This window comes from Lepidochelys olivacea (assembly GCF_965140295.1).
Source record: "Lepidochelys olivacea isolate rLepOli2 genome assembly, chromosome: 28".
Taxonomy (NCBI): Eukaryota; Metazoa; Chordata; order Testudines; family Cheloniidae; genus Lepidochelys; species Lepidochelys olivacea.
Genome location: NC_140438.1, coordinates 6,221,353 through 6,248,559, shown reverse-complemented (window position 1 = coordinate 6,248,559; position 27,207 = coordinate 6,221,353). Strand labels below are relative to the sequence as shown.

Below are 27,207 nucleotides of genomic sequence, written 5' to 3'. Positions count from 1 at the left end.
TAGCGGTTGATTTAGCAGGTCTAGTGAAGACACACTAAATCAACCCCCGGTGGATCAATCGCTACCGTGTCGATCCACCGGTAAGTGGAGACAAGCCCTTAAAAAATAAAGATGATGAAAGAGCCAAGAGCTGGAAAAAACTAGCGAGAGCTGCTTCCACATGGTGGTTTGCCCTCTTCTGGGGTCTGAGCACTCTCCTGAATATTCATGCCAGTGCCCAACCTTCCATGCCCAAATCTGATTTCCTCACCCACATAATATTGGGATGCACTTATCCTATAGGCTTGCACACTCATACCTATTAATGCCAACGAGCTCATTCTCAAAACCTGTTGCTCAAACCAGTTTCTGGTCATTACTTCCATATTTTTGTGGTGTACCTTGTGGTTACTGTTAAGTCTCAAATGTCTTAGGTAGACATGTTTAGTTCCCCAAAATCCAAAAGGGTAACTATTAGGCCATTTATCTATGCCAAAGGTCACAAGACAAATTTATGCTAATTTACTTAAGCTAATCATACAGGCTGGTAGGATCCGTGCATTACAGCCAAACATCATAGAATAACCCAATACAGAAATATAAGCCAAATATAATAAAAAGCAAACCAATAAATAAAAGCAGGTTATCATAAAGCAAGCCAGCAGGCTAGCCCTATGGGCTACACCACTGAAAAGGAAATTAAAGGTGAAGTTACGGGTTAAAGAGTAAGAGACTAATTATGTGATCACCTCAATTATATTGGAAAACAAAGTTTTCTTGGTTTTTTTAGTAAGGCAGGAAACCGTGGCTAATCCTGACAAATGTATTAATGTAATTTACCTCCTTTAGCATAAGGAGTTCTGATGAAAACCTCACTCCAAACCTTGGGGTGGGAGAACGTGTGAGAGAAATAGCGTATTGGCCCAGTACAGATTTTCATTTTTTGTATTTCAAGCAGAACTTATTTTGAGGAGCTTCAAAGTCAACTTCTACTGAAAGGAAAACGACTCGAGCAGACAAGGTGGCAGTGTCTTTTTCTTTTGATATCTCTGGGGTTCACACACACAACTTCCCATAATGCAATGTTAACCATCCCATAATGGGGGAGGGGAGCAGGTGGGGGACAGTTGGGGCAGCACTGGGGGGAGGGGAGAAGCTGGGGGGACAGTTGGGGGAGGGGAGCAGGGGGCGCTGGGGGGAGGGGGAGTAGGTGGGGGACAGTTGGGGGCGCTGGGGGGAGGGGAGAAGCTAGGGGGACAGTTGGGGGAGGGGGAGCAGGTGGGGGACAGTTGGGGGGCGCTGGGGGGAGGGGAGAAGCTGGGGGGACAGGAGGGGGGGAGGGGAGAAGCTGGGGGGACAGGTGGGGGAGGGGGAGGGGAGCAGGGGGCGCTGGGGGGACGGGAGGGGTGGGGGAGGGGGCAGGGGGCGGGGTCCGAGCGCGGGGCCGCGCGGTGGCTGCCGGGAGGAGGCGGCGCGAGCGGGCCGGGGCCGTTGGAAGGTCCCGCGCGCCGCCCCCCCCCCCCGCGCCGCGTCACTTCCGGGCGCTGCCTCTGCCCGCTGCGCCGAGGCCGGGTAAGGGGGGGGCGGGGGCCATTCCCGGGGCAGGAGGCCGGGGGGGGAGTTGATTGGATCCGCCCCCCCCCGTCACCCAAACGCCCCCCCCCTGCCCCCCCCCACTGCTGGCCTCGCCAGGGACCTGCCCGCGCCCCCCCCCCGCCCTCGGGCCGTGTCCCCTGCCCCCCCCCGGGACACGGGCCCCCCAATCCCTCTTGTTCCCCTTTCTCAGAGAGCTGGGGGGGGGACACACTGCGCCTTTACCCCCCCCGACCCAGCGCCCCAACACAGCCCCCCCCGCCCCGACCCAGCCCCCCGACACAGCCCCCCCCCCCGCCCCGACACAGCCCCTCAATACACCGCCCCCCCCGGCCCGACACAGCCCCCCCCGGCCCGACACAGCCCCCCAACACAGCCCCCCCCGCCCCGACACAGCCCCCCCCCGCCCCGACACAGCCCCTCAATACACCGCCCCCCCCGGCCCGACACCGCCCCCCCCGGCCCGACACAGCCCCCCCCCGGCCCGACACAGCCCCCCCACACAGCCCCCCCTGCCCCGACACAGCCCCCCCTGCCCCGACACAGCCCCCCCACACAGCCCCCCCTGCCCCGACACAGCCCCCCCCTGCCCCGACACGGCCCCTCAATACACCGCCCCCCCAACACAGCCCCCCCGCCCCGACACACCGCCCCCCCAACACAGCCCCCCCGCCCTGACACAGCCCCCCCTGCCCCGACACACCGCCCCCCCCCCCGACGTCCTGCTTTCCTCTCTCTCTGCTTTTCAGAAACCGACCCCCAATCCCGCCGGTTCCCCGGCCTTGTCTGACCGCGGGTCTCGCCTCCCAGCTTTGGCCTCGTTCCAGGTCATCATCCAACATCAGTGAAAAATCCTCTCGGGTTCGGGGCTCTTCCCCAGGTCTCTAAACCCCAGCAGCGTCTCCTTCCTTGGAGGGGACCCGTGGGCCTGAGTCCTTCTCCGTCCTGGAGATCGCAGGGGGTTAAGCTGCCCAGTGATCGTCTTCCCCCTCTCCGTTGAGACTTGTTTGTCCCCCCCCGTTATCTCTGTTAAAAGGTTTGCCGATGAACGAGACCAGCCACATATTTAATACCCACCAAATCCCTCTTTGGGGGATCAGTGGCTGCCAGCTGGCGACAGGAGAGTTGGCTGGACCCTTTTCTTTTCTCCAGCTGGCACGGGATGAGGAGGTCCCTCTGAGTGCAGCGTGGGTCCAGAAATATCCCAAACCCCGTGACAAAGGGTCCCCGTGAGGGGTGGCTTCTCACAGTGCTGAGGTGGATCCATGGTGGCCATTATTTGTTAGTGACCGGAAATGTAAACTTTTTAATTATTTTGAACCTCCAGCCCTTCCTTTCTCCTGTTCAAGAAGCATCCCCCTGGGCATCCTCTGCCTGTGTGAATGGTCGGCAGGGGCTGGCAATAACTTTCTATCCATTTATCAAACACTATGAGGTGAAACCACCATCGATTTCTGCTTCTCTCCTCTCTGGAAAACTGCAGGAACTTCAGGTTCTGTAGGGAAAATTCTTCCCGAGTCCTTGTCCTAGATCTGGGGGTTGAGGGAGGTGGGAAGGGGGTGAGCGCTCCCACACGGTGATCTGTTGAGGAGGATTCTGGCCTCATCCTTTCTGAACTGCGTTTCTGGTGTCATTGAAACGAGCGTTAATCCACAGTCATAGACTCACAGAAGATTAGGGTTAGAAGAAACCTCAGGAGGTATCTAATCCAACCTCCTGCTCGAAGCAGGACCAACCTCAACTAAATCATCCCAGCCAGGGCTTTGTCAAGCCAGGCCTTAAAAACCTCTAAGGAAGGAGATTCCACCACCTCCCTAGGTAACCCATTCCAGTGCTTCACCACCCTCCTAGTGAAATAGTGTTTCCTAATATCCAACCTAGACCTCTCCCACTGCAACTTGAGACCATTACTCCTTGTTCTGTCATCTGCTACCACTGAGAATAGTCTAGATCCATCCTCTTTGGAACCCCCTTTCAGGTAGTTGAAAGCAGCTATCAAATCCCCCCTCATTCTTCTCTTCCGCAGACTAAACAATCCCAGCTCCCTCAGCCTCTCCTCATAAGTCATGTGCCCCAGCTCGCTAATCATTTTTGTTGCCCTCCGCTGGACTATCTCCAGTTTGTCCACATCCTTTCTGCAGGGGGGGACAAACATGGACGCAATACTCCTGATGTGGCCTCACCGGTGCCGAATAGAGGGGAATAATCACTTCCCTCGATGGGCTGCATTAGTAGGAGCATTGCCAGCAGAATATGCCCTTAGCCTTCTTGGCAACAAGGGCGCCCTGGTGCCTCATGTCCAGCTTCTCATCCCCTGAAATCCCCAAGTCCTTTTCTGCAGAACTGCTGCTGAGCCATTCGGTCCCTAGTCTGTAGCGGTGCATGGGGTTCTTCCGTCCTAAGTGCAGGACTCTGCACTTGTCCTTGTTGAATCTCATCAGATTTCTTTTGGCCCAATCCTCCAATTTGGGTCACTCTGGACCCTATGCCTACCCTCCAGTGTATATACCTCTCCCGCCAGCTTAGTGTCCTCTGCGAACTTGCTGAGGGTGCAATCCACACCATCCTCCAGATCATTAATGAAAATGTTGAACAAAACCGGCCTCAGGACCGACCCCAGGAGTTGTTGGAGTCACTGCAAGGAAAGACAAGGAGTGACTCCAGATGAATAATTGTCCCGGTGGGGACGTGGTTTCATTTGCTGCTCTTACCACAGAGTTCTGATTGTTGCTAAAAGAGGGACGGCGGCTCAAACTGTCTGCTCAGGATACGGGGATTCAGCTTCCTGGGTCAGAGGCTGCAGCCTCCATTGTGATCTGGGAGACCAGGTTTAGCAGCTGCTGCTCCCGCAATGGGGTTCTGTGCTGGGAAGTGACCTTAATTAAAGCTTTCTCTGTACTTGTTCAAGGTGAGGGCTTTCTCCAGCTGATACTAGCCCCCTAGGGCAGCCCTAGGCTCTGTTAATAGTACATTTTTAGCCAGAGACTCCAGGTAAGTGAGAGAGACCTTGGAGAAAGTGCTGGGGACTGTGCAGACTCACTTTCATGCCAAATAGCTCCTTGTTTCTCCTCCTTTCAGCAATTGCCAGGAAAAAAATCCAGCCATGGGAGACAGATAATTAAGGAATGGGGCTTTCCCAGCCAGAAGGGCTGGGAGACAGGACAGGGGAAAGACACTGAAAGGGGCAGTGGGAGAAGTGAGTGGGGAGAGAGATATCCAGATCTCTAATCTGCCCAGACACATGTATTGCAGCATCCCTGGGCGGTGTCACTTTGCTGTGAACAAGAGGAGGATCAGAGAGAAGAAAAGCCAGTTCCTGACTCCATATTCCTCCTGCTGGGGTGTGGCTGCCCTGGGGTTAGTGTCGGAGGGACTCCTTTGGTTCTAATCTTTTCTAGCATTCTGTTCAGACGCTTTGTGACTGGGGGGACTTAAAAATATTTCTGTGAGCTGGGCTTGGCAGGAGGGGTCAGATCTACACTGTAATAAAGAAATGAAGCATTTTCCGAGAATGGCAGAATTTAGGATGTCTCTCTGCAGGGAAAGGGCTTGGGGGAATCGTGGTGTGAAATTAATTAAAGGCTGTTCTTAAATCTCCACAGTTGCCCTTGTCGCCCTGCCAGGCTGCAGAATGATGTCCGTGTTTCACACCAGCTCATCCCCTCCTCTCATGGAACAGGGAAGAGAAATGGCTGCAGAGGAACCAGTTCAGGTAGGGATTATTGGTGGGGTTGCTGGTGGGTTCCTGTTGGACGAGAGAGACAGCATATTAAGGTTTCGTCAGTCCGGTTTGGAGGTTGGAGCGGGGCAGGAAATACACAGAGTGGAGAAAGGGAGGAGGCCAGGGTGTGGCAAACCGGCTGGAATTTGTTTAATGAGTGTCTTAGATTCTAGGAACAGACTGTAGTGGTGGTGTAATCGTCCCTCTCCTTCTGTGTCAGAGGGAGGCCGCACCGCCTCACCATGCCCTCAGGATCACCTGCCTAATCTCAGGGGAATTAGCAATCCAGGGAAAAACCCCAGACAGGAGCAGGGCCACCTGGGAGTCTGTCGGCTCTGGGCCCTTAGGCAGGGGCAGAGCAGGCAACGGTTTAGGGGCCCAGGCCCTCAGGCAGGGCATGGCACTGACGATGCAAGGCTCCAGTGCTAAGGCAGGGCAGAGCGGTGAATAGTCTAGTGTCCTAGCTTTGGCAGGCGATAGGTGAACATTGGCCTTTTGGCCTACAGTGGGGAGGCTGCCACCACAAGGGTAGGGTGGTAGGGGGACTCGGGCCCACCTGACTCCACCGGCTCCCAGCCCAGGGCCCTAACAGTAGTGGAGTGGTCTGTCAGCGGGGATTCCATTGCACCAGTTTTGAAATACAAATCATAGAATGGTAGGACTGGAAGGGACCTCGAGAGGTCATCTAGTCCAGTCCCCTGCACTCAAGGCAGGACTAAGTATTATCTAGACCATCTCTGACAGGTGTTTGTGTGACCTGCTCTTAATAATCTCAATGACGGAGATTCTGCAACCTCCCTGGGCAATTTATTCTTCTCTTTTCCAGACTAAACAAACCCAGTTTTTTCAGTCTTCCCTCATAGCTCATGTTTTCTAGACCTTCAGTCATTTTTGTTACTCCTCTCTGGACTTTCTCCAATTTGTCCACATCCTTCCTGAAATGTGACATCCAGTTATAGGTAGGTATAGGCTCTGACTTTTATACTTCCTCTCCCATCTATCCACATCTGGTGGGAAGGCCGAGGCAGGTCTGGCTCTGCCCACCTGGGTACAGAGGATGGTTCTTCCCCTTCTAGGTCAGAGGCAGGCCACTTCTCCTCACTACAGTGGCTGTGTACAGAGCCGTGAGCACAGGCGTGTACGTGGCGTGGTTCACCCCCACCACCGACACCTGTCCATTTTGCGTTGTGAGAGAGACCCTGACACACGCCTATCTGGAATGCACCAGGTTGCAGTCCCTATTCTGGCTCCTCCAGAACCTCCTTTTGAAATTCTGGCTGCATCTTTCCCCACATCTTTTCCTATATAAACTGTCCATGGCCCCACGAAGTCGCAAAACCTCTTCATCAGCCTCCTCCTGGCCCTGGCCAAAGTGGCCATCTACAATACCAGGAGGATGCTGGATGGGGAGGTGCCTATTTCTGTTCTTCCCTTGCTCACCTATCCAGGCAGAGGTCCTCTGGACAGCATCCACTGGCTCACTTGACAGCTTTGAGGAGCAGTGGTGCTGTCCAGGATTCTCTGCTTGGTGCTTCCTCATCTCCTCTAGATCCCTAATTTTGAACCTATGACCCCCCACTCCTAGCCCTGTTATTCCTTAGTTGTCCCCGGTATCATGTTGGGTCCCGGGTCCAGTGGCTCCTCCCACAAGGCTGGAATTCCCGGAATTCAGTAAGGCCTCATTACACAGACCTATGCGGTTTGGAGGTGGAAATGCCCCAATTTTGTGGAACAGGAAACAACCCACCTAGATGGGGCTAGGAAAACGGACCAGACTCCCAGTGCTGGAGCCTGACCCAACTCACCAGCGGCTGCTGTGTGAGGGGGAACCCAGCGGTGAGGCTTAGGGGACATGCCTCTCCCTTCAGATCCAGTTCTTCACAATGATGAGGGTGTTGGGCTTTCTACCAGGGAGTTCTCCCTGGACCCTGCTGGGGGCTCCATCTCCTGTATCAGTCTGTGGCTAGTCGCTGGCGAGCTCTCGAGGTTGAGGATCTCTTCCACAGGTTTGATTTTTTGTGGGTCCTTCGGTGACTGAGGAGTCCGATCCTTGAGCCACAGGCTCATTGGCAGACATTGCAGATGGTGTTGGAAGACAGGGTTGGGCCACGATTGCTGCGTGACCGTTGTCTTTCCTTTCTTTTCTGGTGTCTTTCTGTGACCAGGGCAAGGCAGTTTTCCTGCAAAGGGGATGTTCCTGCTCTGACAAGTCTTCGCCAGTTATCCCTGTTCTCCCAGTGTGTGGTGTCAATATCACATTTCTTGCTGTTTTTCTTGAGGGTGTCTTTAAAGCATTTCTTTTGGCCTCCCCATTTCCTTTCTCCTTTGGTGAGTTGGGCGTACAGCCGTTGTTTTGGTAAGCACACATCAGGCATGTGCACACAGAGCCCGCTCCACCTCATCTGGTGCTGGATAATAGGGGCCTCAACCCTGAAGATGCTGGCGTTTGTGAGGACCCTGACATTAGTGCGATGATCCTCCCTCTTCACGTTGAGGATCTGCCGAAGAAAGTGCTGGGGCTGGGTTTCCTGGTTTTTCCAGTGTTTTCTGTAGGTCACCCATGTCTCGCAGCCGGGGAGGAGAGTTGGGCTTACCCCCGCTTTGTAAGCTAAACGCCTAGTGCGTGTTGTGATTGTTAAATGCCTGGCGAGGCAGTCTGCCAAAGACAAGGCTGGCACAGCAGACTCTGTGCTGAATCTTGACATCTGTGTCTGCCCTCTGTGAGAGATGGCTGCCAAGATAGGCAAAGTCTGTGCTGGGAGAGACAAGGGGCTCTTTTTGTCCCCTCACCCTGGTGTTTTCTGGATGCTCTGAGCGGGGTGGGACTGTGCTGATGGTGAGCCACCCAGAGCTTCCATTTGATTGGCTCCTCTCCCCCATGAATAGTGGGGCTGCGAGTGGGGCAGCAGGCACTGAGGGTTGGGCTCTTGCTCTTTCAGGGGACGGTGACCTTCGAGGAGGTGGCTGTGTATTTCACCAGGGAAGAGGGGGCTCTGCTGGACCCCGCTCAGAGAGCCCTCTACAGAGACGTCATGCAGGAGACCTACGAGAATGTGACCTCGCTGGGTAAGGGTTCCTGTCCCCGTGGTTACTAGAAGGGGAAGTGACTAATTAAGGTTCATGTCACCCCTACAATGCCACCTCTCCTCTGCCCAGTTTCAGCATCCTCCGAAGATGCCTGTGACCCACACACGAGCACTCTCCCGTCCCCCGCTACACAACGCTTGGGGGGCAAGAGCACATGAACAGTTCAGCACGGTGGTCACCAGCCGGGGGTGCAGTGAGACTGCCTGCCCCGACCCCATGCCGCTCCCGGAAGTGGCCAGCACAGCCTGGGGGAGCAGGGTGCTGGGGGTCTCCCTCTGTGCGCTGCTCCTGCCTGCAAGCCCTGCCCCCGCAGCTCCCATTGGCCAGAAACGGGGAACTGTGGCCAATGGGAGCTGCGGGGGAGGTGCTTGCAGAGAGGGGCGTGCCCCCCATCCCTTCCCCCCAGGGGCTTCCGGGAGCAGCGTGGGGCCAGGGTAGGCAGGGAACCTGCCTTAGCAGCAGCCAAGCTGCACCACCAACCGGGAGCGCCGGAGGTAAGTGCTGCCTGGCAGGAGGCCACACCCCAACCCTCAGCCCTGAACCCCCTCCCAGAGCCAGCACCCAATACCCTCTCCTGCACCCTGAACCCCCTCCTGCACCCCAAGCCCCAGCGCTGACCCTCCTCCTGTAGCCAGCACCCCAAACCCCCTCCTGCACCCCAACATTCTACTCCAGCCCAGACCCCCCTCCTGCAACCAAACTCCCTTTCAGAGCTTGCACCCCTCACTGCCTTCTGCACCCCAACCCCCTCTTGCACTCCAAATCCCAGACTTGAGCCCCCTCCCAGAGCCAGCACCCCAAACTTCCTCCTGCACCCCAACACTGCCCCAGCCTGGAGCCCCCTCCTGCACCCAAACTCCCTCCTAGAGCTTGCACCCCTCACCCCCTCCTGCACCCCAACCCCCTGCCTCAGGCTCAGCCCAGAGCCCCCTCAGCACTGGTGTGAGGTAGGGGTGATTTTTCAGAGTCCTAAACAACAGAGTTATCCTGGCAAAACTTTCAAGAGCAGACCATGTCAGAGTCTGCATGTGGATTTTACATGAAAATATTCTCAACTGGGAAGCGATAGACGCACTCAAATCGCCAAGCCCTTTTGAGGCCATGTCTACACTACGAAGTTAATTCGACATTATGTAAGTCGACATCAAGGCTGTGAATTAAGCAAGTCGATCTTGTGTGTCCACACCATGCTCCTTGTGTCGGCGGAGTGCGTCCTCACTAGCATCGCTTGCATCGATGCATGGAGCACTGCACTGTGGGTAGCTATCCCACAGTGCAGGTAGCCAAATGGAATTTTGGGTAGGGCTTGCAATGCCTCATGGGAAAGCTTGTTTGCAGATGCACTGAAATAATCATCAAAGCTCTGGGAATCATAGGACTGGAAGGGACCTCGAGAGGTCACCTAGTCCTGTCCCCTGCACTCATGGCAGGACTAAGTATTATCTAGACCATCCCTGACAGGTGTTTGTCCAGCCTGCTCTTCAAACCTCCAATGATGGAGATTCCACAACCTCCCTGGGCAATTCATTCCAGTGCTTCACCACCCTGACAGTTACGAAGTTTTTCCTAATGTCCAGCCTAAACCTCCCTTGTTGCAATTTAAGCCTGTTGCTTCTTGCCCTATCCTCAGAGGTTAAGAAAAAACAATTGTTTCCCCTCCTCCTTGTAACAACCTTTTACATACTTGAAAACTGTTCTCATGTCCCTTCTCAGTCTTCTCTTCTCCAGACTAAACAAACCCAATTTTTTCAATCTTCCCTCAGAGGTCATGTTTTCTAGACCTTTCATCATTTTTGTTGCTCTTCTTTGGACTTTCTCCAATTTGCCCACATCTTTCCTGAAATGTGGTGCCCAGAGCTGGACACAATACTCCAGTTGAGGCCTAATCAGCGCGGAGTAGAGCAGAAGAATTACTTCTCGTGTCTTGCTTACAATACTCCTGCTAATACATCCCAGAATGATGTTTGCCTTTTTTTTTTTTTTTTTTTTTTTTTTTGCAACGGTGTTCCACCGTTGACTCATATTTAGCTTGTGGTCCACTATGACCCCCAGATCCATTTACGCAGTGCTCCTTCCTACACAGTTACACCTCCAGTCACTGGTGTGTGGCCAGCGCTCTGTTGGCGGGAGACACTCGTTGCGGGTTTAATGATGTCAGTGGGAGAGCTATCTCCCATGGGCATAGAGCAAGTAGATGGGAGACTTTCTTGCTGCTATACAGTCTGTAGTGTAGACTTAGTCTAAGATAAAAGTGGCAAAGAGCCCTGTGGCACCTTATCGACTAACAGACGTATTGGAGCATAAGTTTTCGTGGGTGAATACCCACTTCGTCGGATGCCTGGAGTGGAAATTTCCAGAGGCAGGTATAAATATGCAAGTAAGAATCAGGCTAGGGATAAGGAAGTTAGTTCAATCAGGGAGGATGAGGCCCTCTTCTAGCAGTTGAGGTGTGAACCCCAAGGGAGGAGAAACGGCTTTTGTCGTTGGCGAGCCATTCACAGTCTTTGTTTAATCCTGAGCTGATGGGGTCAAATTTGCAAATGAACTGAAGTTCAGCAGTTTCCCTTTGAAGTCTGGTCCTGAAGTTTTTCTGCTGCAGGATGGCGACCTTTACATCTGCTATTGTGTGTGTCCAGGGAGGTTGAAGTGTTCTCCTACAGCTTTTTGTATATTGCCATTCCTAATATCTGATTTGTGTCCATTTATCCTTTTACGTAGGGACTGTCCCGTTTGGCCGATGTACATGGCAGAGGGGCATTGCTGGCACATGATGGCGTAGATTACATTGGTGGACGTGCAGGTGAATGAACCGGTGACGGTGTGGCTGATCTGGTTAGGTCCTGTGATGGTGTCTCGGGTGTAGATATGTGGGCAGAGTTGGCATCGAGGTTTGTTGCATGGATTGGTTCCTGAGTTAGAGTTACTACAGTGTGGTGTGTCGTTACTGGTGAGAATATGCTTCAGGCTGGCGGGCTGTCTGTGGGCGAGGATTGGCCTTAATGTTCTTAATGTTTCCTCTGAATATTGTGGGGGTGCCTCAGTTTCCCCTAGGCAGTTCTTAAGTATCTAGGTGGTGGGATAAAGGTGTGTGATTGTTGCAGAGCCCTACTGTGATGGTGTCTGCACAGAGAATGGCCAACACCCTGTCTCCTGGCAACTGATGGCCTGGGCCCCTCCCCTGCAAGGTGCCAACTGAAGGTGTGGGAGAACAACGAGATCAGGTGACCTCCTGGCCCAGGAAAGAGACAAAGGCCAGAAGAGGGGCTGGAGAGTTCAGTTTGGAGCTGGCTGGGGAAATGGAGTGGGGCCCAGACGGGGCTCTGGCCTCCCTGGCTCCAAGATGGACCTGACTCAGGGGTCCTGATTCCTGTACCTACAAGCTCTGGTTTGGACTGTGTTCCTGTCGTCTAATAAACCTTCTGTTTTACTGGCTGGCTGAGAGTCACGTCTGACTGCGGAGTTGGGGGGCAGGGCCCTCTGGCTTCCCCAGAAGCCCTGCCTGTGCGGACTCGCCGTGGGAAACGCATGGTGTGAGAAGGGGATGCTGAATGCTCCGAGGTCAGGTCCAGGAAGGTGGAAACTGTGTGAGCTTTTTGCCCTGGAGACAGTCTGCTCACAGAGAAGAGGTATGGTCTCTAAGCATTTTACAGCCGAGCTGGGCTGTGACCTTCTGTTCATGAGACAAATCTCACTGCCAACTTGCCGCCACGCTGGAGGATGCAGGGTGTATCTCTGTACTGCCAAATATACCTCCACATTCCATGATCTTACCTCATAAACAGGATCCTGCTGTTTATTATTTTGTGTAAATTTCCTCTCTTGAAGATTTCACAATCTCTTCATTAGCATTTGGCCCAACGTACAAACTGGGACACCTCCCCCATCTGTCTATCTGTCCCCATCTGTCTCTCTTGTCTGATTCTTAGATTGTCAGCTCCGTGGGGCAGGGGACTGTTTTTGTTCTGTGTCTGTAGAACATCCAGCACAGTGGGATGATGGTCAGTGGCTGGAGATATGAGCATTACAGTAATAGAAATAATAAATACCAATCCTTGGGAGAGTCCAGGCAGTGGGAGGGAGGGTGTTGGAGAGCAGGGGAGTGTCCAGGCGGTGGTAGGCTGGTGGGGAGTAGGTTTGGGCTGAAGAGTTCCTGGGACGTCTGGGGGCAGGGGGAAAGAGACGTACCATGACATAGGTCCTGTAGGGAGTTGTGCTGCAATGGAGGGCTGGACGAAATGAGGAGTTGGTTTCAGCGGGCCTGACCCATTCATTGTACCCCAACTCGCTAATGTCTTAAACTGTGCAGTAGAACATCCGAGTTACGAACACCTGGGGAATAGAGGTTGTTCAGAACTCTGAAAAGTTCGTAAGTCTGAACAAAACGTTGTGGTTCTTCTTTCACATGTTTACAACTGAACATTGACTTAATACAGCTTTGAAAGTTTATTCTGTAGAAGAAAGATGCTGCTTTTAACCATCTTAATTTAAAAGAAACTAGCACAGAAACCCTTTCCTTTTCGTGTCCAATCTTTTGTTTTAACCTTCCTATTTATTTTTTAGTCGTTTATGTTTAACACAGTGTGGTACTGTGTTTGGCGGGGTGTGGGTGTGTGTCTTTGCTGCTGCCTGATGGAGCACTTCCAGGTCCAAATGACCTGTCGTCGAGCAGTCAGTCGGTAACTCTGGGGTTCATAACTCTGAGGTTCTGCTGTTTTTGAAAGGAAGGGACAGATGCCCTAAGCCAGTGGCAGAGAGCTCTCCCATTGACTTAATTTCTCCAGCCCGGGCGGCAGCAGCTATGTCGGTGGGGAAAGATCTCCCGCTGGCATAGCATTGTCCGCACCTGCACTTAAGTCCGTGTAACTTCTGTTGCTCAGGGGGGCAGTTTATTCACATCCCTTAGTGACATAAGTTATACCAATGTGAGCTGTAGTGTGTACCTAGCCTAAGATAGTAATAGAAAGCTAATGACATCATGTTCATTAATATTGCGTAGTGTATGCCTGGAGGACAAATGCAGAAGTACAGACATTTTGGGAATGCTGTTCTTAAAGCACGGCTGCCAGCCAGGGCTGAAGTTACCCCACCCTAGACAAAGACGGGTGGTTCTGCTACCTTGAAGGCATATTCAAGGTACATTAAGAGAAAATGGGAATGCAATTTACATAAAAGAAACCGTCAAACTATGCAGAGGTAGCCACTCAGCATCAGGTAGGAGAGGATATCGCAGAAACAGGCCAATTTGCATTTTAGCAAACACCAGCAGGGGAAGGAAACCAGCATTGAACTTCCTTCATCGCGAGACTCCAGGCCTCCTTCCTCACAGCTTGAATGACTTTTACTTTGGAGGGGAACCTTCAGAAAACTCCCTTTCAAAGGTTCACTGAACTATACCAAAGAGAGGCGGAGACTCCCAAGTTATCTTTCATTTAAGAAGACAAAGGAGCCAAGCCCTTTCGACTTTGAGGGAGATACGGAGCAAGGGGGTGCTCTGCCCTCTTGCTGGAAAGTAGTATTGTCAGATTAGTGAAAAATTTCAAAGTCCCCCCTCGGCCACCAGGTCAACCCCGAGGAAAAGGGCTGAAAAATTTTCAAAGTCCATGCTTGGCCATCAGGTCAACCCCATTCAAACTAATGGGTTGACCTGATGGCTGGTTGTCTCGCGGATGTCCAGAAGGGGTCGCCCAAAGTCACCTCTGCCGACCAAGGGAACCGCAACGTCAGACAGGATTCCAGGTTGGTCCCGCTGAAAGGGGGGGTGGGATTTTCGACTTTTCCATTAGGGCCAGAGGACCAAACGAGTCCGTCATGGGGCCGGGGGCTCGCCCTGTGGCTTCTTTTGGGGCCATGGGTCCCCAGTGGAGGAAGCCAGCGGGGGAGCTGGGCACCCGTCACCCACACCCTTGTCCTCCGGCTGTGACCATCTGACTTGGAGGAGCCAGGGGCTGAGGGGCGACCAGGGGCTTTTCACCCCACCCCACCCCACCCCGTCTCCCGCCCTTCTTCCCCAGAAAAGGAGAGAGCTGGCTCAGACCGGGAAAAGCTGCCTACGGCACCTGGGATTCCCTGGCGTTCACCCATCCAAGTACTAGCCAGGCCCGGGACGGTTTACCTTCCGAGATCGGACGGGATCGGGGGGCGTTCGGTCCGGTATGGCCATAGGCACCCGGCTTTGCGCCGCCTCGTCCGCTTTCCCTTACTGACTCCCAGGCCTGCTGGACCGAATCCCGGGCTCCCCCGGTTCCCCCGCGTCGCCTGCCGTGCAGCAGGGCCCCCTGCCTCAGGTGGGCCCGATCCTTTTTTTTGAGCTCTGGGGACTGGCCTGGCTGCTGGAGCTCCCCCCCTCCCCCTTCTGGCATCAGGGAAATTTTTTTTCAGACTTCCAGGGGCCCGATCCCTGTCCTCAGCATTGCGGGGCGGCCGGGGGCCTTCTCTCACTGCAGTCATGAACGGCGAGACGCTCAGCCACCAGGTCAAACCCCGAGAAAAAGGGCTGAAAAAATTTCAAAGCCCTCCTCCCTCCCCCCCCCCTTGGCCACGAGGTGCAAAGAAGCCTTATTATTCTTGTGAATGGTCCAGGAAAAAGTAGACAGTGCAGAGCACGTGGTTTGGGAAAAATTCAGGAGTGGATGTGTTACTGTCTCTGACAGGTGTATACCAGGCTGGTAGAATCCAGAATGTGCCGGGGTGTAAGAAGCAGGCTGCTGGGGTCAGAGCTGCTGGTCCAGGGTTATTTATCTCACAGACACTCAGTGCGTCCTTGAATGCTGGCTGGGAGCATCCAGACAAGGGAGCTCCAGCAGAACATTTCAGATCACCCAGGATTACAGATGACACAACTCCGCACTGGTCTGGATTGCCCCCCAGCATGTGACAATGGCCTAGGATGGTAGTGAAACATCTTGAGTCTTGCTCCCCCAACCCCATCTGCAATAGCCACAATCTCTCTTCTCTGCAGGCTCCTTGGATCTTGGGCTCCATCATTCCTGAAGTCACCTGGCCTGATCCTTATTTTTCACATTCTGCTTTTCCAGATGACTGTGTCTGTTGCTTCTGATTTCCCAGCATTCTCCACAGCCAGGGATTTTCATACTCCCTCCCATTACACTGGGCTCACTAGATTCCCCGATGCCGCAGTATGTGCCTTCCTGACCTCGAATAGTGCTGAGATCCTGCATTCAGTGATCTCCCTGCCCTTCCTGTTCCTTACTGCACAGAACCCCACCAGCCCATGCTGGCCATTCCCAGCTTCCCCAGGACTCTCGCATCGTCTCTGGACCTCTCTGTCAGCAAAAAGCAGTGCCAGGGAGACTTGACCTCTGTCTGGAGTCTTCAATTTCTAAGACATGGATTTACCTTCTCTGTAGTTTAGAACATAAGAACAGCCATACTGGGTCAGACCAAAGGTCCATGTAGCCCAGGATCCTGTTTTCTGACCATGGCAATGCCAGATGCCCCAGGGGGAATAAACAGACAGGTTATCGTCAAGTGATCCATCCCCTTTCACCCATTCCCAGCTTCTGGCAACCAGAGGCTAGAGTCACAATCCTGGCTAATAGCCATTGATGGCCATTTTATACTGCCTTTTATACTGCTTTGCTGTAAGATCAGCCACTCCTGGCCAGTTAACACACTGTGTGCAGCATGTAACTCGCTTTCAGCCGCACAGTGTTGGGTGGTGCTAGTCAGCCACTTGTGAATTATACTGCAGGAGAACACCTGCAAATTCGCTAGTCCCAGACTGTCCCCCTGGCACTCTCCAGCACATTACTAAACAATACGAGGTCATATAAAGTCTGCTCACTTCATCAATGGAAAATGACCTTCAACAGGTTTGTTATCCCAAGAGGAGTTTCTCACACACTTTAATCCAAACACGCTAGTTATATAAAACAATAAAACAACTTCATTAACTACAGAAAGAAAAGATTTTAGGTGACTACAAGTAATGAGGAATAAAAGTCAGGATTGGTTACAAAAGAAATAAAAGATAAAATGCAAACTAACGTCTAACTTAAGCTAAAACAGATTCACAGTGAATGTGTTCCTCCCGCTATATGCTGTGACAAACTGGGTTTCCTTTCAGCCAGGACCCTGCCTCCCCAATTTCAGTTCTTCAGGAGTAGTTGTGATGAGCAGAGAGAAAAGGGGAGAGATACTCTCAAGCATTTTCCCCACCTCTTCTTCTTATTCAGTCCTTTGTGCTAGAAACAGCCTCATTTTTCAGCTGAGTCATGGTGATGGGCTGTCTGCTGTGGATTTGAGCTTCAAGCCGTCCCTGAGATGGAATGTAAATTTCTTGTTCACACCTTCCCCCTGCTGGAGAATGGCCGTTTAACCAGGTGATAGCTTTGCTGTCTCTGAGGAACTGTTCTGCAGAATTCTAGCATTTTTTCAGAAACATCTACAGTAAAATCTCATGTGTTTACATACACAGTGTTGCTACACATATTTTAACAGGACAATAAAGTTCAGCATATATTCAATTTCCAAATTATGCCTAACAAGACATACTTTGTACAAAATATATCATAATTTTGCAAAAGAGTGAATATACAGTTACAGACTGTCACAGTATCTGTCTGTGTGTGTTCCCAGCATATATGTGAATAGTTCAACCTCTCATAAGCAGGGTGTTCTGCACCTTTCAGAACCTGGAGAGGAGGCCCTGTGATTTCACTGGTTTACTAAGCACTGAGTTAAATTAAGAATTATTTTTTATTACAAAGTCTTAGGAATTCACCTGATGTCATTTGTTTTCTTTCATCTGAGCAGGGTTTCCAGTTTCCAAACCTGATCTTATCTCCCAGCTGGAACAAGGGAAAGAGCCATGGGTCCCAGACCTCGAGGGTTCAGGGGAAAGAGAGCTCCTGAGACGTCCTTGCGCAGGTGAGGAAATATTAAACTAACTCAATCTGTAAGTGCCTGATGGAAAAATCTGGGATACCCTACAAAGACCTCGGGAGCTCTCTGAGTTTGGGAGGATTGTCCCCAGCAGATGGTGTATCCTCAGGGCATATATAGCTTATGGCTTCCTACAGATCCTAACTGACACATATCAGTGGGAAGCTACTGACAATTTGGATTTGATATGAAGGCAGAATTGATCCCCTCCTCTCTCCATTTTTGGGGAAGAGTTAGGGGAATTCAGTTCCTGGTTTTTGACATCTCTCCAGCACTTATTTTGGTTTGCTTTTTCCTTTTCCATCCCTGTTTGAGGTTTCTCTCTCTGTCCCAGCAGGTGATGCGATGGTGAGTGAGAATAAGGAGCAGAAGTCTCAGCAGGAAGATGCTGCGCAAGTTGCACCTCACGGAATATTATCAAAAATAACCAGAGGGAACATGTCCAGGAATCATGAGCAGGGAAAAATCTGTGAGATTCAGCAAAGACCAGAGAGAGAGCAGGGAAACCAGCCAGGGGAGAAATTTAATAAAACTATTTACTGTCAGGGAACTCACAAAGACCTCAAAGAAACCACAGCCCAGCAGAGAAGCCTGACAGGAAGGAGGAAGAAAAAAGACACTGAGTGTGGGGAAAACTTCAGTGATGGCTCAGCCCTTATTAAACATCAGAGAATTCACACTGGTGCGAAACCCGATGAATGGTGTGAGCGTGGGAAAAGCTTCACTGAGAGCTCAGAACTTACTGCACATCAGAGAATCCACACAGGGGAGAGGCCCTATGAATGCTCCGAGTGTGCAAAAACCTTCATTCACAGCTCACACCTCAAGACTCATCAGAGAATCCACACGGGGGAGAGGCCTTATGAATGCTGTGAGTGTGGGAAAACCTTCAGTCGGAGCTCAAATCTCATTAGACATCAGACAATTCACACAGGAGAGAGACCCTATGAATGCTCTGAGTGTGCGAAAACCTTCACTCACCGCTCAGACCTCAAGACACATCAGAGAATCCACACAGGGGAGAGGCCTTATGAATGTTGTGAGTGTGGGAAAACCTTCAGTCGGAGCTCAAATCTCATTAGACATCAGACAATTCACACGGGAGAGAGACCCTATGAATGCTCTGAGTGTGCGAAAACCTTCAACTGCAGCTTCCACCTCACTCGACATCAAAGAATCCACATGGGGGAGAGGCCCTACAAATGCTGCGAGTGCGGGAAAACCTTCACTCACACCTCATACCTTGCTAGACATCAGAGAATACACACAGGAGAGCGACCCTATAAATGCGGTGAGTGTGGGAAAGCCTTCAGTCGCCGCTCACACCTCCATACACATCAGAGAATGCACACCGGAGAGAGACCCTATAAATGCCGTGAGTGTGGGAAAACCTTCATTCGCAGCTCACAGCTCGCGAGACATCAGAGACTCCACACAGGAGAGAGTCCCTATGAGTGCAGTGAGTGTGGGAGAAGCTTCTCTCAGAGCCCAAACGTTGCTCAACATCAGAGAATCCGCACACGTGAGAAACCCTATAAATGCGGCGAGTGTGGGAAAAGCTTCAATGAGAGCTCAACCTTATCAGACATCAAAGAGCCCACAAGGGGGAGTGGCCCTATGAATGCCGTGAGTGTGGGAAAAGCTTCACTCGGAGCTCAGCCCTTAACTATCATCAGAGAATCTGCAAGGGAGCTAAACACCATAAAAACCTCTAGGGCTGTCCCAACACTTGTTCTTTAATGCTTTTGCTAATTCCCACATAGTAACCTTTAAAGCTGTTTGAACCGTTTGCATCAGTGTTATCCCTCAGCTTGTCCAGACGAGTTACCCATTTTTGTCTTTTGCAGCTCTCTCTTTTTTGAGGTGGACCTGGTTGTCCTTACTATCCACTCCATTGTCCCAGGAGTAATGGGAGTTTGTCTCTCCTTCCACAAAACAAGGAGCATCACATTTATACTGTTCCTCTTATTGCACTGTTGTTTTTAGAGTGACCAATGATAGATTGTATCATTCTCAGTTGTTCTCACATTGCTCTGGAGTGCGCTCAACGGCATTTGAGGACGTTTTCTTCAGTTATAATGTATTTATATATAATGAAGAGAAGCAGGGGCAGGAAAAAATTGTCACTTCAGCCTCTGTGACACTGGAAGGAGATGGAGTGACTCAGTGGTTCCTTCCTTCCCCAGCACTCCAGAACGGTTTCCTCCTTTCTGAGGCATGTAGAGTTTATCTTCTTCGCATTCTATCCCTCCACCTCTCAAAGTGTCATGTAATGCAGCGTTCTCAGCTGTCTGTGCTTGGAGACGATGCTTTGATTTCTTTAATCCTAAATCAGAGTCACTATGACTAGAGACGAAAGTGTCAAAGACCTGCAAGAGGAATTCAAATGGAACCCAAACACAGTGTGATGATTTGGAGTTTGAATTCCAGTTTCCATCTATTGGCAAAGCCACTTGGGGTGTTTTTTTCTCCCTTATGAGGATGTTATATTGCTAAAACTTTTGTAAGTAATGTAATTCAATAATGAGACGGTGCTGAGTCCAGCAGGTTTGAATGGATCAGAGGAGAATGTGATGGGAGAATCTATTGTCCTAATTCTGAATCCTGAGATGTAACCTGCTCTGGAATTTCACTTGACTCTTTCATTTTCATGTAGTCTACCTCTTTGTGAGGTGGGTGTGACAGTATGCCCCCATATTCTTCATAGAAATATTGTTATAATTATAGCATATCTAAGATGTATTTTATGCAAGATGGGTCATGTGAGGTCCATTGGAAAGGTTATGATGTACTGAATGTGATTATCCTATGTATGCATTATTCTTTTTGTATCTAAAGTTAGGAATATCGGCTATACATCTGTACTACAAAAGTATTTGCACCTGGGGAACGCCCACCAGACAGAATACAATCAGTCTGGATTGGCCATTAGGAAGAACAATTTATCTTTGAAGATGCTAATCTCCCACCTTTCTGAGAAGCTTTTCTGGCATGCCACAAACAACCTCTGACTCATGGCTGTTTTGACACTGCAGGGTCATGTGATCACATCACCTGGTACTGGACTCCATGATAGAATACCAGTATTTTTTCCACTGCGGGGGGAACCACACTCAAAAATAAAGGGTTCTCACCATATGTAAAATCTATTTAAGTCTGGAGAGTGGCTTAATCAATGTTCATTCTTCACTGAATTCCTGCCCAGGATGACTGCTGGAAACATCTAAGAAACAAAGACAAGGGGCGGGGGCGGGGGGGGGGGCGGTGCAGAAGGACTGAGCCCAGGCTGGGAAGGTGTCTGGCCTGTGAAAGAAATACCTGGAGTTTTAAGCTGCAAGCAAGAGCAGCTTGCCTTCAAGAAGCTCTGCAATCTGTCTAAAACAACATTTAGGGTGAGAAATTACTACTTGTAACCCATTTCTTCAGTATTAAGCTTAGCTTGTGTGTTTGTTTCATTTGCTAGGTAATCTGCTTTGATCTGTTGGCTATCCCTTATAATCACTCAAAATCTATCTTTTGTAGTTAATAAACTTGTTTTTGTTTTCTCTAAAACCAGTTATTCATAGCTGGGAGGTATAAAAAGCTGTGCACATCTCCCTCCACATGGACAGAGGGAGTGAATTTCATGAGCTTACGCTGTACAGTGCAAGACAATACAATTTTGGGTTTGCACTCCAGGGGTGTGCACGTGAGTATCTGGGCAGTTCCTTGGCTGAAGTCTTCCCATGCAGCGCTGATTTCAGTGTCTTTCTGCAGCTAGGTGTGCTGGAGGACACTGGAGGGCCTGGCTCAGCAGGACAGTGTAAGGGAGCCCAGGCTGGTGGAAAAGACGGTCTCAGTGGTACCCCAGTGTATCAGGTGGCACCTCAGAGTGTGGGGCAACCCCTCACAGTGGGTTTCTCTTTCCTGAAGGCTGTTTGGTCAACCAGTTGGATATTCATTTAGTTTGACAAGATGTAACTCAGATTTATTGGAGACTTAGAGACAAATGACCATTTTGCTAAAGTCATTGTTTCTTGCTTTAGCTTTGCTTTTCCCCCCATCCCTCCATGATGACGTGGAGAAAGTTCAAGTGCAGGTCAGTCAATAAGAGAGAACTCTCTTTGTTAGCGTGTCCAAAATCTCCACTGGGAAATGGTGAACAAGAGCAGAACCCCAACTAACTGGAAGAAGTGCATATGATCACAGTGTAGTTCAGTTGTTTAAGTCAATATTGTCTCAAATGCTCTGGGGAAGGAATTCCACCCTAAGTGATTTTGAACTAGGCAAAATGCCCATGTGTTTGGTTGGTTCCCAAAGCATCTGTAACCCAGGCCTTACGGAAGATCTCTCCTAGCTAATCCTTTGGTAGGGGAAGTGCTGCCCTTGATGATGCAGATGTTGAGGAAATAAAAGTGGGGTTTCTGTTGAATTTATGCTTTGTAGGTGCTACAAATGTGTATAAAATGAAATCAGTGTTGAAAATGTAACAGTTTAAGAAAAATAGCCATTTTTTAGTAGAAATGCCAACTCTGGTAACTAACAGAGATTCTGATCCAGGCCTGTATCAAGTCACTAGTCTGGACCTGTGCCACCAAATTAAAGAAAATAGGGCGTGTTTGGGGAAGCCGTTCTGCCCTAGCACTCCTGAGATTTGGAGTGGTTTGGTAAAGGATTCTACTTCAGAGACGTGTAAATGTACCCGAGCCATGGCCAAGGATTCGGAAAGAAGGGGGGGTAGAAATAGTACACACCCAGTTCTTGGTTTTCACCCAGTAAAGGACGCTATGGTGACCAATGGCCCAAGAAAAACAAAACAAAAAACCAAGACAACTTTCAATTTTCCAGTATAATTCAGGTGATCACATAATTAGGCTCTTACTCTTTAACCCATAGGCCAGCCTGCTGGCTTGCTTTATGATATCCTGCCTTTATTTATTGGTTTGATGGGATCCCCGGGGTAAAACCTGGCACTGTGGGACCACTGTGCCTCCTTAACTCTCCTGCCTGGGTTCTCTCACATAATGCTATGCCAGTGACAAGCAGCAAACCCCGCCAGGCACTGTGATCACTCAGCCCTCGGCATGTGGAGCCGAGCACCCAGCTAAATTGCATGAATGCTCCCCGAGCCACACATGAAAAATATGGAGAGGCACCAGGCAATCACCCCAGCCTTACACCCCAGAAACATACCGTCTCACACTGCTCAAGACTCCCTTGAACAGTGCAAGCTCATTAATTAATTTGGCACTTCTTCTAAGGAAAGTGGACATGCACCAGCCTGTGTAACCTGAGCAGAGATTCCCCAAAAGCACTTCAACCAAAATCACACTGGTTTAGGTAAAATATAAAAGAGATTAATTAACTACAGACAGATTTAAGTGACTATAAGTAGCAGACATAGAGACCAAAATTAGTTACCTAAGAATAAAAATAGAAACATTCTAAATTCTAACTTTAACAGACTAAGCAAGATTTGAATGAAACAGTGTCTCACCCTAATAGACGTTACAGGCAGCTCACAGGTCTCAATACTCAGACTGAACTCCCTTCCAGTCTGGGGCCAATCTCCCTAGTTCAAAGTCTTTGTCCTCCAGACGATCTTCCAGGTGTTCATAGAATCATAGAATATCAGGGTTGGAAGGGACCCCAGAAGGTCATTTAGTCCAACCCCCTGCTCAAAGCAGGACCAAGTCCCAGTTAAATCATCCCAGCCAGGGCTTTGTCAAGCCTGACCTTAAAAACCTCTAAGGAAGGAGATTCTACCACCTCCCTAGGTAACGCATTCCAGTGTTTCACCACCCTCTTAGTGAACAAGTTTTTCCTAATATCCAATCTAAACCTCCCCCACTGCAACTTGAGACCATTACTCCTCGTTCTGTCATCTGCTACCATTGAGAACAGTCTAGAGCCATCCTCTTTGGAACCCCCTTTCAGGTAGTTGAAAGCAGCTATCAAATCCCCCCTCATTCTTCTCTTCTGCAGGCTAAACAATCCCAGCTCCCTCAGCCTCTCCTCATAACTCATGTGTTCCAGTCCCCTAATCATTTTTGTTGCCCTTCGCTGGACTCTCTCCAATTTATCCACATCCTTCTTGAAGAGTGGGGCCCAAAACTGGACACAGTACTCCAGATGAGGCCTCACCAATGTCGAATAGAGGGGAACGATCACGTCCCTCGATCTGCTCGCTATGCCCCTACTTATACATCCCAAAATGCCATTGGCCTTCTTGGCAACAAGGGCACACTGCTGACTCATATCCAGCTTCTCGTCCACTGTCACCCCTAGGTCCTTTTCCGCAGAACTGCTGCCTAGCCATTCGGTCCCTAGTCTGTAGCTGTGCATTGGGTTCTTCCGTCCTAAGTGCAGGACCCTGCACTTATCCTTATTGAACCTCATCAGATTCCTTTTGGCCCAATCTTCCAATTGGTCTAGGTCCTTCTGTATCCTATCCCTCCCCTCCAGCGTATCTACCACTCCTCCCAGTTTAGTATCATCCGCAAATTTGCTGAGAGTGCAATCCACACCATCCTCCAGATCATTTATGAAGATATTGAATAAAACCGGCCCCAGGACCGACCCTTGGGGCACTCCACTTGATACCAGCTGCCAACTAGACATGGAGCCATTGATCACTACCCGTTGAGCCCGAGTTGAGACGGAGTAGGGGGAAGAAGCCAAGTGATTATGTTATTTTCCCTCTTTTATACTTTCTTCCGGCTGCTAGAAAGATCCTTGCTGTGACATCGGTTAGGCTGTCCCCATTACGTATGTGCCCTCTCTAAGGAGCCTCTGGGAGAGTGATTCTTCTTAGTGGGCCATCAACGCGTCTGGCCAGCGATAGCTTCTCCTTTGTTGCAACCGAAAGGCTGGCTCTGGGCGTTTCCCAACCTCACAATGTATTTCAGTAACACATACAGCAGTGCTCCACACTTCACATACAATGATCGCACCTACAATTGAAGAAGATATTAAGGTTTAACAGACCAAGACTTTTAAATCGATACCTCCCAAGGCACGCATTGTACAGGACATGTCAATCATATGACAGTGGTGAATAGGGGGATTCCAGCGTGCTTTGAGGGACAGAGTATTGCACACCCGCTCCCCCCCACCCATGTGCACACTGCCATATCGGTGGGAGAGCTTCTGCTAGTGACAAAGCTACCGCCTCCTGCGGAGGTGGATTAGCTAAGCTGCCGGGAGAGCTCTCAGTTACACCGGTGCGGCTGTGCCGATGCACCATTTGAAGTGTAGACGAGCCCCAAGATGCAAAACCACAGAATCAGAACTCTAAACATTTGTGTGTCCTGCCGTCTGCAGTTGGAGCCCGACATGTTTATTCCCTGATTGGTTACCATCATTACCACAGCATGGTAGTCCTTGTTACCCAATCAGGCAGCCAGTTTGGGATTCACGGGGAAGGAATGTCCCCTGAAGGTGTCTCTCTCTTTGCCTCATGAAACTTTGGATCCAAAGAATGAAGGATGATTGTTCCCATGGCATCTTCTGCGACTGTAATCAGTGACACTGAACTAGGGAGTCGTGTTCGACAATTTTCCTTGGGCTATTGGTCACCATAGCTTCCTTTACTGGGTGAAAACCAAGAACTCGGCATATACCGTTTCTCCTTCTTTCCGAAGCCTTGGCCTTGGCTTGGGTACATTTACGCTTCTCTGAAGTAGAACCCTTTACCAAACCCCTCAAAATCTCAGCAGTGCTAGTGCAGAACAGCTTCCTGAAACGTGGCCAGTTTTTCTTTAACTTGGTGGCCCGGGTCTAGGCTAGGAACTAGATCCAGGCCTGCACCAGAATCTCTGTAAGTTACTGGAGTTGGAGTTTCTATTAAAAAATAGCTATTTTTCTGCAGTGATTTAATTGTATACACATTTGTAGCACCTACAAAGGGTAAATTCAAGAACAAAAAAACCCACTTCTATTTCCTCCACATCTGCATCGTGAAGGGCAGCGTTTCCCATAAAATAGTATTAGCTACGAGAGATCTTCTGTAGGGCCTGGGTTACAGATGCTCTGGGAACCAAATATAAGGGCATTTTGCCTAGTTCCAAGTCAATTACTGTGGAATTATCTCCTCAGCTCATCTGAGACATTACTGACTTAAACAAGCAGTTCTCAAACCGTTTTAAGGGGATCACCAGGGTCGGCGTTAGACCCTGGACTAAAGGAAAAGCCCCCCTGCCTGGGGTTGAAGCCAAAGCTTGAGGGCTTCAGTCCCCCTGCCGTCAGCAGGACTCGGGCTGCAGCTTCATCTCCCCTGCAGAGCTCAGGCTACTGCCCTGCCACCTGGGGCTGATGCACTTTGGCTTCCGCAGAGGGGATAGGGGTCAGGTAGAAATTTTTGTCGTCAGAAGGGGGTCACGGTGCAATGAAGTTTGAGAACCATGGACTTAAACAATTGAACTCCACTGTGATCATCTGCACTTGCTTCAGTTCGTTGCACAGTTTGGGGTCTGCTGCTGTTCACCATTTCCGAGTGGAGATTTTAAATCACGGCTGTTTCTTTGTTAGCATGTCCAGTAAATGGGAGAGTTCTCTCCTGTTGACAGAACTGCACTTGAACTTTCTCCATGTCATCATGGAGAGGTGGGGAAAAAGCAAAACTAATGTGAGAGGTAATGACTTTAACAAATGGTCATTTGTCTCAAAGTCTCCAATAAAATCTGAGCTCCAGCCTGTCAAACTAAACAAATCTCCAGTTGTGTGACCAAACAGCCTTCGGGAAAGAGAGAAACCCACATCGCAGAGAGGTAGACGACATGAAAATGAAAGTATCAAGTGAAATTCCAGAGCAGGTTACATCTGATGACTCAGAACTAGGACAGGAGATTCTCCCATCACATTCTCCTCTGATCCATTCACTCAGCACTGATTTTTGGAGAGGTGGGACTCCCTGGAGCAGGAAGTGGGAGAGGGGGTTCTGGTTCCACCTGTATATCAAGTCCAGTTCATGTTTCCTTTCTTTTTCCTTCTCCTCCATTTCTTTACCTTGGAGTTCCAGGGCCCTTTGGTACGCAGCTTCTTGTCTGGCATTCTCTGCTTCAATCTGCTGTCACTGCAACTCCATACGTCTTCTGTGTTCTTTCCCCCTCTCTTCTGCCTGTAGTCTGTACAGCTCCAGCTTCTTACTAGTTTCACTTCCTTGCAGTTTCCTGTTTCTTTCTCCCTACTTCCCTTGCCCGAAATAAGCAAACGGAGAATAACTGGTAACTTCTCTGACTGATCTTCAGCCTCTACATTTAAAACTCACATAAAATCACCACCAGTGTCTCAGAGCAACAAGCCGTGCATATGATCCTGCTCCACTGCACCACTGTGACGGGTTCCCCCCTGGAGTGCCACCTGGAACTGGGGTATCACCGAGACCCCTGAGCCACCAGCCTGGGTTTCCACTCACTCTGTACTGCTATGACAAGCTGCCAAGCCCTCCGGGCTTCACCCTGCACTTCCACCAGAGCACACACAGGTAGGGGACACACCCAGCTGCAGGTACATACACACAGGTTCTTTACCTGGTCCCTGCATGGGAAGGCACAGGTAAGGCACCTCTCATTTTCTAAGGCACGCACCCCCACCTGGAGGGAAACCCAAAATGATACCACCTTGTGCTCCACAGAGAACTGTACAGCATAAGCTCATGAAATTCACCCCCTCCCTCAATGTGGAGAGGGAATATAGGGCAGCTTTCTGCCCCAAGTTATGACTTCCATGCACTGATTTTAGGCAAAACAAAAACAAGTTTATTAACTACAGAAGATAGATTTTAAGTGGTTATAAGGGATAGCAAAGAGATCAAAGGAGATTACCTAGCAAATACACAAAACACAATCTAAACTTAATATACTAAAGAGATTGGCTATGAGTAGCAAAGTCTCACCCTAGATGATGATATAAGATGGTTGCAGAGATTCTTAAGGGGCCAGCTG

The 27,207-nt window shown here is 50.2% G+C and overlaps 1 protein-coding gene across 1 annotated transcript; it reads left to right on the top strand.

The window, feature by feature from the left end:
- Window positions 1-1,482: 1,482 nt before the first annotated feature.
- On the top strand, window positions 1,483-23,490 carry LOC311514109 (uncharacterized protein). Its single transcript, XM_084616494.1, has 5 exons — window positions 1,483-1,551; window positions 5,175-5,284; window positions 8,233-8,359; window positions 17,156-17,269; window positions 17,622-23,490. The coding sequence occupies exons 2-5, from the start codon at window positions 5,204-5,206 to the stop codon at window positions 19,022-19,024; spliced, it is 1,725 nt and encodes a 574-aa protein (XP_084472620.1). The 5' UTR covers window positions 1,483-1,551; window positions 5,175-5,203; the 3' UTR covers window positions 19,025-23,490.
- The last annotated feature ends 3,717 nt before the right edge of the window (window positions 23,491-27,207 follow it).